The 15,774-nt window shown below is 40.6% G+C and overlaps 1 protein-coding gene across 3 annotated transcripts; it reads right to left on the bottom strand.

The window, feature by feature from the left end:
* Nucleotides 1-360: 360 nt before the first annotated feature.
* On the bottom strand, nt 361-14,596 carry cep126 (centrosomal protein 126). Of its 3 annotated transcripts, XM_049576277.1 has the most exons (12): nt 14,223-14,596; nt 13,859-13,978; nt 12,281-12,426; nt 12,066-12,177; nt 10,691-10,862; nt 7,118-8,794; nt 6,841-7,009; nt 4,005-4,123; nt 1,857-1,926; nt 1,305-1,514; nt 1,103-1,167; nt 361-1,010 (listed from the first exon to the last, which is right to left on the bottom strand). In XM_049576277.1, the coding sequence occupies exons 1-12, from the start codon at nt 14,255-14,257 to the stop codon at nt 927-929; spliced, it is 2,979 nt and encodes a 992-aa protein (XP_049432234.1). In that variant the 5' UTR covers nt 14,258-14,596; the 3' UTR covers nt 361-926. The 3 variants fall into 3 exon arrangements, with proteins under 3 accessions (XP_049432234.1, XP_049432233.1, XP_049432232.1); XM_049576276.1 differs by having other exon boundaries at nt 6,841-8,794; nt 10,691-10,859; XM_049576275.1 differs by having other exon boundaries at nt 6,841-8,794.
* Between the last annotated feature and the right edge of the window lie 1,178 nt (nt 14,597-15,774).

Consider the following 15,774-nt stretch of genomic DNA (forward strand, 5'->3'; position numbering starts at 1 on the left):
AGGAAAAACTGCAGTAGCCAACAACTGAAATTAAATAATAACAGGCTTTAGTCTACTGATGATACTATAATTTAAGGACACCATAAAATGAAATAGGACCTAAGGCAAGAGTAAAGTTCAGGGCAGATGCAGTTGCAACAGAAGGCTGTAAACCCTCTGGCAACGGCTCACCTTGTTGAGCCTGTAGGTTGAGTCTATGCCACAAGATGTAATCGTCCTTTCTACAGCCATCAAAGAAAAACAAACACACCTTCAACATTGCGACACTTCTCTCTATAAACCGTTTCCGGTCCTCAGTCCATTTATTGACTGTGCTATGCATCACTGAGGAAATACTCACACTGCTGAACACACTGCACCCAGTCAGTTTATCTGCAGGTTGACAAATAGCTTTATTCAGTTCACTGCCAATATGGTTCCAAAATAGTTTCCATTAAATTATACTTTTACTATAGAAAACAAATTTACAATGAGACAGCACTGAAAATAAATAATAAGATGGTACAAATCTACAGTATATATTTTGCTAACAGTTGTGCATTAATTATAAAAAGGACTTTTTTTCTTACTCTTCTTTAAGTCAGTATCATTTCCAAAGGCACTTAAAATGTCATTGCTTCTAATAAGTGGTTCAACATAAAGTGACAATGTATATATATTTTTTGTAGCAACTGTTCCTGTCCAAGCAGATGGCAAAAATACAAAACTAATTTCAACTCACCAACTTTAAAACTGAGTGAATTTTGCTGTTATGTTTTAATGCCTCAACAGTCCATTCCTACTGATCTCTTAAAGGGCGCATTTTGTTTCAGCAGAGACTCAACTCATTTTACAGGGTAATAAATTGGTTGTTCATACAGTCAAAAAGGTCAGGTATAATGCACTGATGGGAGAGAAGACCACTGTGGACTACACATGCCGTTAAGTCAGAATTTATTCTGGTATCGAGAGCGGTTGTTAGCCGAGGCTGCACGGTGCTTATGATGGTTTGTGACTTTCACCTCACCTGTCTGAAAACAGTTGAAGAAGGTTAAGTGATAAAACAACAAAGTCATTTTAAGAGTTGAGGCAAACAATGAATCCCTTATAAATTCATACTTACAGTGGGTGCATCATAAAGTACGAGGCCATGCATGCCACTATTACCCCCCACATGTTCCCGCACACCTACAAACAGTAACACACAGGAGTGGTTATTCTGCATTGAAATGATGACACATTAATACCTGTCTGTTTTGCATAGATCAAAACAATCTGGTCGACCAGTTCTGTCCTAAAACAAACAGCCTTAACAAAACACTCACAGTACAGCTGGTGGTTGAGTCTGTCCAGAGAGAGGAGGATTTTCTGCTCTTCCAAGGAAATGGTGGTGAGTCCCTGCTGTTGGCTGTGTTGCTGCACCGTGCCAGGCCTCTGTGTTTGGGCTGTTTCCGTGGCAGCCACAACATCCGTTTCTTCCAGGAGGCCTCCAGCATGTACTTCAGCCAGATGTAACTGGGCAGCGCTCACCAAACCTGAGAGCACAGTTAAAGTCACATCAAAGGCATGCGTGTTCACCTGTTTCCACTTTACTCTTGTTGTTTTTAATGCATTTATGTGTAAAATACAGCTGTCCTGTTGTCTTTTTAAATCCTGGAGTCCATACAGCAAAAATTGAGAATGGTATTAGCTCAGACTTTTCATATTGCTTTCACATTATGGGTACTTTGGCATGTTTTTGGTTATACATTGAGTGAAGACCTATGAAATGCTGAACTTTATATTAGACAGACATTTTTTACTTTCGATAATAAAAAATAAAAGTTTGCTTTAACTCTTATAGAAACATGAAGACAGGTGCACAGTAAATACAATACCTTCATGTGGAAAGGCCATGTTGTAAGTACTGGAAAACAGTCTGGCTGGCTCTGTGGTCTGTTTTGTTGACTTCAAAAAACAAACAAACATTTGTAAGTTTTAGATTAAATTTAAAGGAACTGTGTGTAGGATTTAGTGGCATCTAGTGGTGAGGATTACAAATTGCAAACAGCTGGAAACTCAGTTCTTCTCCAAAACAAATGGACCAGAGGCCTGTACTATGAAGCAGGATATGAAGTTAAGAAGGATTTATACTTCTGCGATGAATCCACGCCATACCTGCAGTGTAGGCTCTGCGTTGACATAGGGCCTACGCTGTAGGTAACAACACATCGTGGTGACGCAGACCTCCTGTCTATTTTTGTAGGCTGAAAACATTTTCCTTAGTGCTTTTATTTACCTCAATTTTACAGATAACAAACAATAAATTGTGAAGAAAATAAAGCCCCCACAAAATAGCAAGTTGAGTCTTGTATGTGATTTATCCTGGCTTCATATAAATAGAGGAAATCTCCAGTAGTTGCCAGGCTAATTTCTACAACGTAAAATGCCATAGGCTTGTGCTAATAATGTTAGCATGTTATATTTGTTTGGGTAAAACGTGTTTAGTGTAAGACAGTTGTATTGTTGGTGAAAGTTGTGAGTTATAAGGAGCTGAATTTTGTAATGTTACCTTTGTTAAATGTTGCTTTTTACCCTGGCTTCGTATGAATACAGGAAAAGTTCCCTAGGCTAATTTATACAATGTAAATGCCATAGGCCTGTGCTAAAAACAGGCCTGCATGTTGTATTTGTAGAGAAAATGTGTCCAGCAAAAGACAAATGCTCAGTCTGTGAATGCTGTGAGTTATAGTGAAGCTGATCTGTGTACTTGTGTTTGAAATTGTCTCTATTAAGCTATGTTTAATGTGTGTTTTGGATGTGTTTCAAATCAAGTTAATTCTACAGCACTTCACAGAAACCCTGCTGCCGACAAGCATTTTGGAGGTGTAACTGCAGAGTGACATACCACCGCATACCAAGTACAAATACTCACACCGGAGTAGGCCACATGCGTAGGCTACGGCGTAGACGCTGCATAGAGCTGACGCACAAGTATATATCCTGCTTTAGCGAGATAATTTCAGGGTTAACTCTGGGTTTGCAGTTCTATGAAGCAGCTTCTCCTTGTAGCAGGATAAACCACGCTGGTAACCTATGAACAGCTATGTTATGTTATGTTCAGAGTATAGGATCACAACCTGTCAACACTCTAACCGCTGACCAATCACATCACTGAAGAAATAAAGTATCCCGACATGGACAAGTCCGGAGTGACAGGTAAAGAGTAATCTAGTAGTAGTAGTAGTAGTTCTGATGATGTTGCTTGTAATTAATAACCCCACCTCTTTCACATGAATGCTCTCATGGCTTTATAGGAAAACCCAGAATTAAGTGAACTACTTGAAAACCAGCTTCATGATATCAGTTATCAAGACAGCCAGTGTTAGGGTTAGTCAAGCCAGATAACTAAAAGATATCCTGGGTGAGTTGAACTGGCTTCGTTGTACAGGTCTCTGGTTATTTAAACCGGTAAAAACCCCAATTGAAGCAGTTTCACAGTAACAAAAAAACTGTGTTTTTCTGACTTTGCTTGTTGTTGAGGAGCTGCTAACTATGGTGGCTAGCACGAAAACCAGTGGCCCTCTCTAGGACCAGTGTTTGGTTTGTCCGTTCTGGGCTACTATAGAAACATGGCAGTGCAACATGGAGGACGACATAGATTAGGAGGTACCTGTTATATTCAATTTCTGCCAACATATACCACTAAATCCTCCACACTGGACCTTTAAATAGTATTTCTGTGGCCTATAGTAACTGCAAAAATTCTTCGGTGACAGGCATAAAGCACAATAACAGGTAGAGCAAGCTTTAAACAAAAACATTATGCATCAACACTTATTTTATGTAAAACCCTGCAACTCAAGTCTGTCCGGAAAGTCTTGTCTTGAGAGGCACAAATCGTGGCGTCAAGTCAGTTTTACAAACACTAAGGACAGCATGAAAGGGACTGTGAAACTGATTCAACGAGTTCAAACACACCCATTTACTGATCTTTAGCAATTATTCTCACTCTTCCTCCCCGCAGGGCAACTGCATGCATGTACCTGAGAGGGCTGAGGAAGTCTTCTGTTCCCTGAGCCAGGCGGCTGTCTGCTCTGCTCCACGCAGGCTTTCCTCACAGCTCGCCCACTGTCCAGGGCCTGTCGTCTAAACATGTTTTTTGCTGAAAGAAGATATATTTGCTGCAATCATTAAAATAGCACAAAAAACATTAGTATGTCAACATAAATGATAATGTTTATTAGTATGTGGTGAGCCCAGGCCCCTGTGGTCCTCTAAAGACGATACATACCAAAATAGTTTCCATCTTAAGCCTGCAATAAAGATGACAGAGAATCCCAAGACAGAATATCAATCTTGTGATCAAGAGCTGCATATGTGTAGCTTTTCCCCTCAATATACAAGAAAGGATATAACTTTAAAACACTGCACTATAATTGTTGTTCTCTGTTTTGTAAGGGCTTCCCATTTGTCCTGCTTAAAGTGATATTGCAAGCTAAATTTGTCTATATTGTGCAGCTCATCATTAATTTGTTCAGCTTCGCTATTTTAAATGTTGTGCAAATATATGAAGAAAGTCAAATTAAAGGTATACTATGCAGGAATTTTCTAAAATCAATGTACAGACTCACACAGAAGTTACTATCTCAATCGTCACTTATGACCTACTAGGTGTGGAGGTTTTTCTGCAGACACTCTGCCCTCTGTCTGTATGTCTTATTTTATTCCTATTTTCTGAGTTCAGGACATTTCTGGGTGTGTACCCCTGCAGCGCCCAAGTGAGGTCAGGGTTTTATTAAAAGGTTGCAACCAGGTGCCAGACTCTAAGCAGCAGGCATCCAAGAGACACCGCGCATTAAAAAAAACACAAAAATGTTGTGAGACTTAACGTCAAACCGACACTCCGGCATCAGTGGTGATCCCAAAGGGGAACCATGGCCCCCTGATACAACTGCTGTCCCCCCTAGGCAAAAATAATTACAGGCGGACATTTCTGTTTTTGGGGCCGTACACATGCCACGTCTTTAACCACCTGGAAAATGCGAGGTCGGGTGCTACCTTGGTGCCTTTTTTAAGCAAGATTTCAAGAGTACGGCAGCAGGTTGCACCTGAGGCTGCTAAACAACCTCAACAAGCATGGTACCATAGCCCGTTTAGCTGAAATCCTGAGTTCAGAGCTGATCTTCTCCCAGGTGCTGTGTGTGGGTATATCATCTGTGGGGCAGCTCTGCACTAAAATGATCAACTTCTCCTCCATATTTATCACAGACTGATATTTACGGAAGAAGGGGAAGATATCTGTCAGCTGTGATTGGTTGGTCCTCATCATATGACATGTGGTGCGTGCTGCTGCCTTCAAAAAGTTGAACTCAGTTTATCTCAAAGCGCAGTGCAGTGTGTGCATGCCACGACGGTGTTGCTCTGGCATTTCAGCTCGCCTGCCGCGCGTATACATTGAAAACAATGAGTTTAAAAGCACAAAAAAGCAGCATGACAACAGAGTGAAAAAATTGAATTTCCCCTTGGGGATTAATAAAGTATATAAATTAAAAAACAAACAAACATAGTCTTATCTTGTGAAACTAGATAACCTAAGGTACAAAACACCTCATGCTAGCTTGTCTGGAAGGGGGCTAAGTAACACTCCAAATTTAGGCCAAATTTTGGTGAGGGAAAAAATGGCATGCTAATTTTTAAGGGAGTTCCCTGAAGACTCACCTCCAGATACAATCAATGTACTACTTCAAATTAAAGCTGTATTTGTCTTTGTAAGGGACAGGACAATGAATTGCCTAACATGTATTTACAGGTACATGACACATTTACACAGGATTTACAACAGGACTGTTGTGAAACCGAAAATGTTAACTGTACTGGTATCAGTCTGTGCGCATCAGACATGTAGTGACGTTTATTAAAATAAGAAAACAAAGTATATCTGTATGTGATTCCTTAACTCTCCAATTTGACAGCATGACAGAATTCCTTAACATTCTGTTATCGCCGTTGGTTTTGGACTTTCAGTGGCTCCATCTGGCCACCTCTATGACAATTTTTGGGGGCAGCCCCTGTCCTGCATAGTATCATAGTATACCTCCAAGTAATTACATTAAAAGTACAGTCTTAATAGTATGTCTTTGATGTACTGGAGAAAATGTGGCTTGGATCTGATGTTTGATCTCACAAGTAAACGAGGTAAGAAAGAAGCCACTCATTTCTGTGATGGCTTAGACACAGCTGTTAAGACTATCACCGCTGATGGTAACGTGGGACAGATTGACGCTGGTTTGAGGCAAGGCAGACAACAGGCCATTGTGAGGCAGGAAGTTTTAAGGGTCAACTAAGTCCACTCTTCCAAATACTACTGGCTTCTTGTTCTCAAGATAACTAATTCAGACTTCAACGTCAGTGGCTTTTCGGTATCAAAACATGAAGTGATGCAAAAATAAAGTATGTCAGTTATTATGGGGCTCAATTTCATTAAATACTTGTTTTAAGATGAACACTAAGCACCAAATATGACTTGGATTATTGATTCAAATTATTAAAAATAGCTTTCCAGTGAAAGGGATCATAAACAACTTTGAAAACTGGCAGTCACACAAACATCATGCTGCTCATTCACTGCATGTTTCTCTAAATGTGATCATAGGGAGTGGGATTGTTATTGTATTTTAAGGATAAAGCACACAAGGGATCAGTATACAGTACTGGAGCCAGTGCTCACGTTGTTTAACTTATAATTTGAAGCTTGATAGCTAATGGTTAGAAACAAATAGGCCTGAGAGAAACTGCATGTAAATCTAAATGACACATCTCTGCAGACACATAAACCAAGCGTAAGCAGTATGAGGGGCTGTCAGCCAAAATATACATTACCGTCCTTGGTGGCTAAGGCACTGCGGACACCGTGCCAGAGCTGTGAGATCTCTTCATCTGTGGGAGTGGAATCTAAACAGAGGCCTTTTTCATTGTACACCATCCCTCTTCTTCTGCTGCAGCCCTGAGTTTCCTGATGACCTGAGCTGGGCGTGCGCTTCATGTTGCCCTTTAAGAAGGGGTAGGTACACGAGGGAGGCAGTGGTGCGTACATGACAGCACTATCTGTTCTAATTACATTATGTGTGTAAGGTGAGAAAATGCCTCCTGAGTTTACCTTGTGCAGGACCTGCTCTACAGCCAGAGCTTGTTTACAGTTGAGATTAGCATGATCCAGGCCATATGGAGTCTTTGTGATATACGGCGTCTTTTCTTCCATCAATTCCATCCTAGGAGGCGGGTGGGGCACCATGGTCCTCCCTTGGGTTTTGGCAATCTGACTCACCTCGGTGGCAGATTGAGGTCGTATGACAGTGCCCTTTCTGATCCGCGAGGAAACAGGACCCGCTCCAGCTCTGGCAGAGCTCTCTCTTCGAGGGCCCTTGGGACCATTGGTCCTGGTACTGCTCCGCGGCACCTTGACCTCGTCTGCTCGTTCCTGGGGCAAGCTGACTTGAACCCCAACATCTGCCCACGCTTGCTTTGTAAAGTGATAACCAGTGGAGGCTGGAGGGGTCATGCTCGGTCCAGGCTTGGAAGCCCCTGAGACTGTAGTGAGACTTAGCTGGTGGTCCTCGGACTGAGAATGATTGGAAGACTTGCCTTTAATCTGTTTCATTATGTTGTGGTCTTTGTCCTGTACCTCATCAAACCAACGTAGCTTCTTTTTCACAGAGCTGTTGCCCTCCACAGCCTTAGTTTTTGTCCTCGTTAACTCAACACTATCTCGGATCGCGAAAGCTCCTTGTTTTGCAAAAATCAAATGTCCTGAGCCATACACACATGTAGCATCTTCTGGCACGTATTTGGACGGCTTTTTAAGGATTCCTTTGATGAATCTGACTTCACATACTGGATGAGATGTCCCTACAGAAACAGGCAATTTTTGTACTTCCTCCTCAGGACATTTAAGGCACTTAGGAGCGTCTGACTGAATGTTAGACAAGCATGCGTATTGCAGCGATGCTGCATTACAGGGCTTCTCAGTTTTGTGCTCTGGTTTTGAAACCTTATTGAGGTTGTTTATGGAAACACTAGGCTCTTTCTGGGGTGACAGATAGTGGATTTCTTTTTCTGTTTCCTGAAGAGCTCCTTCCTCTGAGGCATTATCTGTTGTGCTATCGTTCAAGAAGATATTGGGCTTTGGGGGAGCCTCAAACAAAATGTCACTGCTGTCACCATTTTTGGCAGGCAAAATAATTTCTGGAGCTGATGGAGGTTTTAATTGTCTGTCATCATGGTCCCCCTTCTGCCTGACATCCAACAGAGCATCTTGTTTAGGACATGAAGGCTCAAGTGCTGCGTTGCTGGGAGCAACTCTATCGGTAATGATGATGTTGTCGTTGGGAATGTTTTGTGAGGATTTCAGCTCAAAGTGCTCAGGGTCTGCACTCAAAATTTCACAAAGAGTTAATAAGTTGCAGTTTTGCAGAGCAGCCTGGTGGTCTGTTTTGGGCTTTTGCTCAACAGATGTGAACCCCCAGGAAGCTTTAGAAATGTGCATTTTATTGTTGGGCTCTCCGGAGTGCTCTTGTTTTTTCTGCTTAGATTCGTGCAGTTTGTTTGATTGGGGTAAGTTATCACCAAAAAGCATCACAGCTGAGGAGGAAGTTAGGTCTGATGTAGGACACAAATCATTTTGCTTTCTCGGGTCTGGGTTGGGCTTCTCGGAGTCAAGTAAGAATGATGAGTAGGAATACTGTAGATGTTTTGTGTTGTGATTAAGTTCCTCATTGTCCAAACTGTCCTTACTTGAAAGGCTTTCAGAATTACAGCAATCAGACAGTTGGCTGTCCTGAAATATGGAAACAAAAGAGGGGTGATGAGTGGAAAATAATAATATCAATTACCATGTGGTGGATCTTCCTATAGGCAACGTAGGCAGCTGCCAAGGGCACCACCAATTAAACATGATTCAAATATCTAATATCTAATGCTAATGCTTAGTCTGTAGTAGGGGCATCACCTCTAGTCCTTGCAATGTGGTTAACCTTAATGTGTTCATCAGTGAGTGATCCTTACAGTAAGAATGTGCTAGAGCATTGATGGGTATAGTGGAGTGGAGTATATTTGGAGAACTTTAGAGTAAGAGAAAATCAAAAGGCAAAAGTCATCCAGGGCAATCTAAACTGAAAAAAAGGACAGGGACAGGGGAAGCTTGCCTAGGGCGTTGAATCTGCTAGATCCAGCACTGGATTTACATTTTCCATATGCATCCAGTGCTGAGACACAGATCTAAAATAAAAGTAGTTTGTGTTTGAGAGGGAGAGATTGGTGAGGAGAAATTGAGGGCTATAGTGTTGATGGACCAGCAGTCTCTCAGAGAGTGATCTTGTTTGCTCAGATTGCATTTTATTCCTTAAATGTTTTCATTTTTTCCTCACCAACACTTCAATCTCACAGAGTAATGGGGTCTTGCAGGTTAACTTTTCGGGTGATAAGAAGTCTATCATATCTATTTTCTGCCTTTTACAGCCCTTCTGTGCAAAAATGAATCGCCATTGATGTTGAGCATGCTTAAACTGCGCGACATAAGTCAACATAATCATCTGAAACACACCAGTGATTAAAAGTGGCCATGTATGTGTTTTTGCTTAACTGTAGTTCATGTGTAAATAAACTTGTTGTGAAAGGGTTAAACTGGGTAATCAGACTTGTAAAATCACTCTGGTTAATAGCAGGGGTCAGACTCTCATCTACATGCTGGCCATTAGACTGCATTTCACTTTCTTGGGTCTTGAATTTGTTAACACAGACAGTACAGGGATACTAATTACACTGTAAATTGCTTTGCCATTGAAAATAGCATGGAAACATATCCTCTTTTGCTAACATAACCCCCCATGATGGACGTCTCATATCCGTGAACAAGATTTGATGCATACGTTCTCCTCTGTGGAAAAGTGCTGGATCAGTATGCGTGTAACATGCACAGGTCAGACTGAAGAGGGGCATTACACCTACATTCCAATAAAAAAGAATATTGATATATTATGCACATGTGGGTACTTTTTTTTTGAGCGACTCTTTCAAGCATTTCAAATTAAGTCCCATGCTAACAAGCATCTGCCATGTGCTGTCTGAGGCAGAATTTTTTTCTCACCAAAGGCAAATTAAGAATCTGTTAGACACACACACACACGCACATGGATTTAAACATTTTTTCTTTTTCTACACAACTGTTCACACACACATTTCACCACAGAGTGCTAAAGACAGTTGCAGCAAAAAAAGGTGTGTGTTTCTGGTGCAGGAAAGGGATTGTGGCAAACTGCTACACTGCTGCCACCTGCAGGTCAACTTGTGCAGGATGAGATACAAAAAAAAACAAGCATCTGACCTGCCAAGATGGCAGCCCAGCAAGTACTTGTCATCATTAATAATAAAGATTCTGGATGAATTGCAGTCTGGTTTTAGAGCAGGTGACAGCATGGAGACTCTTCTAAACAATCTTTTAACAGCAGTCAATGGTCACTCCACTCACATACAGTATCAGTGGGGTGTGTGTTCATGTGTGTACACAGACAAAGCACCATCTTACAAAACAAGGCATCTCTATTAAACAATGGGGAGGGATGAAATGACATAAATAACTTTTCTGGAGTAACAGTGTCAGCTGACACAGATTCTTTTAAGAGAATGGCAGCAAATGTTTTGTTCAATGCACATTCAAATGAAATGACTGCCATACCTGTGGACTGTGATCTTGTTGCTTCTCTTGTGTCTTTTCAGCTTGCTGACTGTTCTTGAAGCTGCTCACGCTCTGCTCCTGGAGCAGTTTAGTGTAGGCCTCCACAGCAGAGAGTGCTGGGCGGTGGGAGGATTTAGCAACTGTGGGAGGCTTCGGAGAGGGAGTGCAGCTTCTTTAAGTGTAAACAGAAAAATATGAATACAATGCATGACTTCTCCAGCCTTCACAACATGCTACACAACAAATACACTCTTAGAAATAAGGGCTTTAAAAGAGTTCTCCCTGAAGGGCTGAGGCTCTATCCAGAACCATTTGCCTCCTTTGTAAGACTTAGGGTTCCATTGAGGACCCTCTCATCCAAAGATCCCGTTTTAGAGGACGGAGTTCTTCAAGGGTTATTTAAAACATGGGGGTTTAAAGATCCTCACCCTAAAATATATCAATGTTTACCCATGTTTCCAATGGTATTTTTAAATGTAGATGTATCTGGAATCCCCTTAATCAGTTAATTGCACTTGTGCTTTGCCATAGTTGGTATTTTTCCCATCATTTCATACCATGCAAAAGGTTATTCCGTACCTATATGGAAGAGACACAATTACATTTGGCCAATGGGTGGAGATACTGTCCACTCTGCCACTGAGCATCCTGGTAGAGTTGAGATCTACTGCACCATTGAGGTAGTAATGGCTATAATAGTAGTGCATCCGCTCCATTTCAGTGTGCTGGCACACCGCATAACACCTAACGGCGAGGACTGGGAAGGCTGTTTAAATGCAGTGTAATCTGTCAGCCAGCTGCAGCGACCACATTATTATCCGCTGACAAAACAAAAAACATTGTTGGCCTACAGGGCAAAAGCCATGGTTGCTTTCCTAGATGGAAAATAATTGTCTTTATGGACAGTAATGTTCACAGTGTGATTTTATATAAGCCTGACTGACATTCATCAGTCTTATCAGTCTCCCTTGATGTGTTTGTGTGGGCTGTGTGGTCATGGTAACGTTAACGCTGCTCTCGCTGGACCTGAGAGGCTGATCCGGTGGATCTGCCAGCTATGATAAGGAGGAGTTCTCTGTACCCCTGAACCCTTTATGTTGGGTATTAGATAGTATCATCTAAAGGGGCCCAGGTGGAACCTTTATAAAAGGCTCAACCAGGAACCAAAAAGGAGTTTTCCTGTGGGACAAGCCGAAGAACCCTCTATGGTTCTAGTTAGCACCTTTATTTCTATGAGTGTATATTAAAAATCAGAAGTTATGAACATAAACATGACCAGAATTTGAGTAGAGGCTTTAATCTAACAGAAGCGACTGGGCTATTTTTTTAGCATAAGACACATGAGAGTGATGTGTGTACTAATCTGACATTTTACCTGCTAACTCTGGAGCTGCTGGACAAGAAAGAGGACTGCCGGATGTATGAACTCAGGGAGCCTTGAATTTGATTGAGTGCATCTTCAATATTTGGGACATTTCTTCTATAAACTAAAACACCAAAAAGAAAAACATCAGACAAAGTGAAATGTGTCAAGACTGCTGTGCGTTATTTCTCAGGGTCTAAGAGTCATGTGTGAGCTTCATCACTAACATTGCCTGCGTCTCTGAGAAGGAGGTAGATGGGCTCTTTGGAAGCGCTCAGTTGCATCCTGCACTTGCTGTCTGCGCTGTTTCAGGATGCTCTCGATCAGTCTTTGCTCCTGCACGTCCCACTGCTTCCTCTTTTCCTCCAGCGCCCTGAGCCATGAAGAAGAGCGGAGCATGAACCTGAGGCATTTTAATCGATTAAATGTAGACAGGCCATGTTTTAGATTCAGAAACCCGAGTCTGTTCATTGAGATATGTTTTCAACAGTCATTAATAAATTAAAGCCACCACTCACTACTGGGTTCACAGAGGAAGCCAATATAACCTCGACAGGGTCAAACAAGTGCAGCATTAATGCTTTGTTCTTTTTTTTTTTTTTTTAACAGGCAAAATGGTAATCACTGTCGACAAGAGCAGAGTACATTTTAAAACTGTGTTGAGAGCCAAAGCAAACAGTAGCGCAAGCTCCTAGTCAACATAAACCTGTTCTATTAAAAAAATCTTCATCATCTTATGTTCATTATGTAATGTAACGTTTATAAAGGTATCTTACTGAAGCTGCAATGTTTGGAACGCCAATATTGTGAGTAATATGACATTTAATTTGAGACAGATAAAGTAAACACACTCCATGAAGAGGTGTTACATTAGTCCTCCTAATTTAAATATACAAACTGCAAACTTATACAACATTTTTAGCATGTTGCAAAAATTAATCTTCATTTTCAATGTCAAATCTTTTTATTTTCTGCTTATTTGATACAATAAAAAAATGCATGAAACAAATAATCAATTGCATTTGATATTGATTTATCAACTCTGATAGTCTATAAACGTTTGGTTAGGTCATAAAGTTTTCATTCACAGCCGAGTTGTTTGTTGGATATTGCTTTCTAAGATCACCTCATGTAATGTGCCAATCTCCTTTAATATGTCCCCCCTTTTAAAGAGCAAACATTTTTTGTATGTTTTTCATGCACAGACAAGTGATAAGCTATTTAACTGCTGACTTACATTATGTTTCTGATTAAAAATGATCACCTGCCTGTGTAAAATCTGACTCTGACACTGCACAATTGCACAATAAATCTAACCTGCACCTACAGCTATCCTCACATTCACCCACACTTTCGAGCTCTTAGTTTAAATACAACAACACTTACTTTTAGCCTCTGCTGATCTATGGAAACACCAATTTAGACGGTTATTAATATCTGTGAGGGATTTGAGCCTCACATGGTGCTTAACTTGGCAGCTTTAGTTGTCAGAGAGGTGACGCTTCAGTCGCTTCTCTGGCTTATAGTTACCCTCTGGGCTAACAGATCTATTTCCAGGTCTAGACTGCAAAATCCTGTCAACACTATCCATCCCTCAAAGGCGCTAAGCTCAGGACAGAACCATCAGCTGCCTGTCCAGGAGGTGCATCATGCATCAGCAAATCTGCTTCCAGGAAATTCTGGAAGATGCTGCTTTTGACTTACAAGGAACTGTCTCTCTGCAGACTGCAGTTAAAACTGTGGGTACATCCTATTAGTGCTGAAATGAAAATAACAGTACAGAAGTGTGATTCACTAAAACTGACTTCCTGCGTCGGTTTGTCTCCAGTGTGAACTTGCGAGCTCGGGATCTGCATATTTTCTGCTTTTCCACCAAAAGCTGTCTCTCATCTTCGAGACCTCCATTAGCTCCCAGCCTCGAGTTTCTGGAAGGGAGCAGCTGAGGAGAGCAGTTTCAAATGGCAGAGTAGATACAGCACCTGAACGCAACATTTGAGTTGAGTGAATGAAAACTGAATGAAATTTTGCAGGCTGGTTGTTTACGTTTTGTCATTAGAGTGGTTCACGGTGTCAACAGCATCTCTACATCAACACAGGTGCAGCTAAGTTTCATGATACACGTTTCTATAATAACTCTACAGTGTAAATAAGTGAACATTCAAAGGATACGAGTGGTAGAAGAAGTCGCCCTGACCAGCTTGCATCCTCCGAGGCTGCTGGTCCTTGTTGACACCGGTCAGACATACAGGTTCAGCTCCTTGTTAAGCCGCTAGCTGCTAACTTGGCTTGTTGGGTCCTTTTTAAGCTAACGTCCACGGTGCCTCGTTCAAACTCCTTCAACCGTTTTCAGGGCGAAGACAAACTTCTAAATTAAATGTACGAATCCACATGGCAGCGACTTTATCCCGGTTAATGGCAGCTTCTTTGCTCGTTTCTAAAACTATGAAATAATTCAGCTAAGTTGTCACCGCTTCACCTGAGCCTGTCTGTGTACAGTCCCTCCATGATAGCAACCGAGGACGCATTTCCTTGACAACGGGTACTGTCGGACACGCGCGGTGTCCAGCAGAGGGCTCACGCTCTGTATGTGCATGCTGCCTTCAGGTACTCCTGGGAGTGTCGTAATGTGAACATGTAAACTACAGGGTAAGGATGAAAACAAAAAGCTAAATAAAACAAAACAAAAATAAATAAGTTAAGTGAAAGAAGGTGGATATAAATTGATACTAATAGGTTCATATGATGTATAATATGGTTTTGATTTTAGTTTTCCTTTTCCTCCTTATATTTTCCTACCATTATTATTATTAATAGTAGTAGTAGTAATTATTATTAGTAATTATTATTAGTAATTATTATTATTATTATTATTATTATTATTATGTTATGTTTTTATATGCTTTATATATTCTTTTATAAATTTACCTTATAATATTTTTCTTGATACAGATTAGGAAAAGGCTGTGTATGTGTGTGTGAAAGCAGGTATATTTTAATACCACCTCACTGATTTCAGTTCCTTAGTGAGTTAAAAATTAATGTAGTGAATAACTGTATTCTTTTTTTTTTAAACTCTTTACATGCAACTAGTTAAATGTGATTAAATTACAAAATAAATGTAATTGTAATCAGTTAAAGTCACTGAGGAAAAAATAACTTTAAATTGCAGTTATTGATCAAAATGTTGGTGAAGGTTTTACATCAGAATATAGCCCTATTCTTTTCGTTGGTGTGCATCTTTTTCGCTGTGTAGGATTGCTTTCTTTTGGTATAGCATATATCCATACATTTTTTTTTTTCAGTTTTTATTGCCCACTTTAAAACATTTATTTGCAAAGTTACATTACTTAAGCATATATATATATATATATATATATATCATAAAATAAACTAAGTACTATCGAGTAAACTTAATATAAATTAAATCTGAAAGACTTACAGCTCAAACATATTTCCAGCCATGAACTCCAGCTACACTCTAGCCTATTGATGAAACCTCATTGGAGAGCTATAATCATAATTGTGTCTGCAGAGCTTAGTCTATATCTCATCGGGACGGTGCCTGTCATGGAATATAAAGGTGTTATTATTACCTGTTACATTTGATGGCACTATGAGTTAAGAGGATTTACGAAAAGCTTTTTACCAGATTGTTTACGCTGTCCTATGGACTGGGGCAACACCATCAAATGATCTATTTTCAGAGTGCCAAACGCCATAT

This window comes from Epinephelus fuscoguttatus, linkage group LG5 (genome assembly GCF_011397635.1).
Source record: "Epinephelus fuscoguttatus linkage group LG5, E.fuscoguttatus.final_Chr_v1".
Lineage (NCBI taxonomy): Eukaryota > Metazoa > Chordata > Actinopteri > Perciformes > Serranidae > Epinephelus > Epinephelus fuscoguttatus.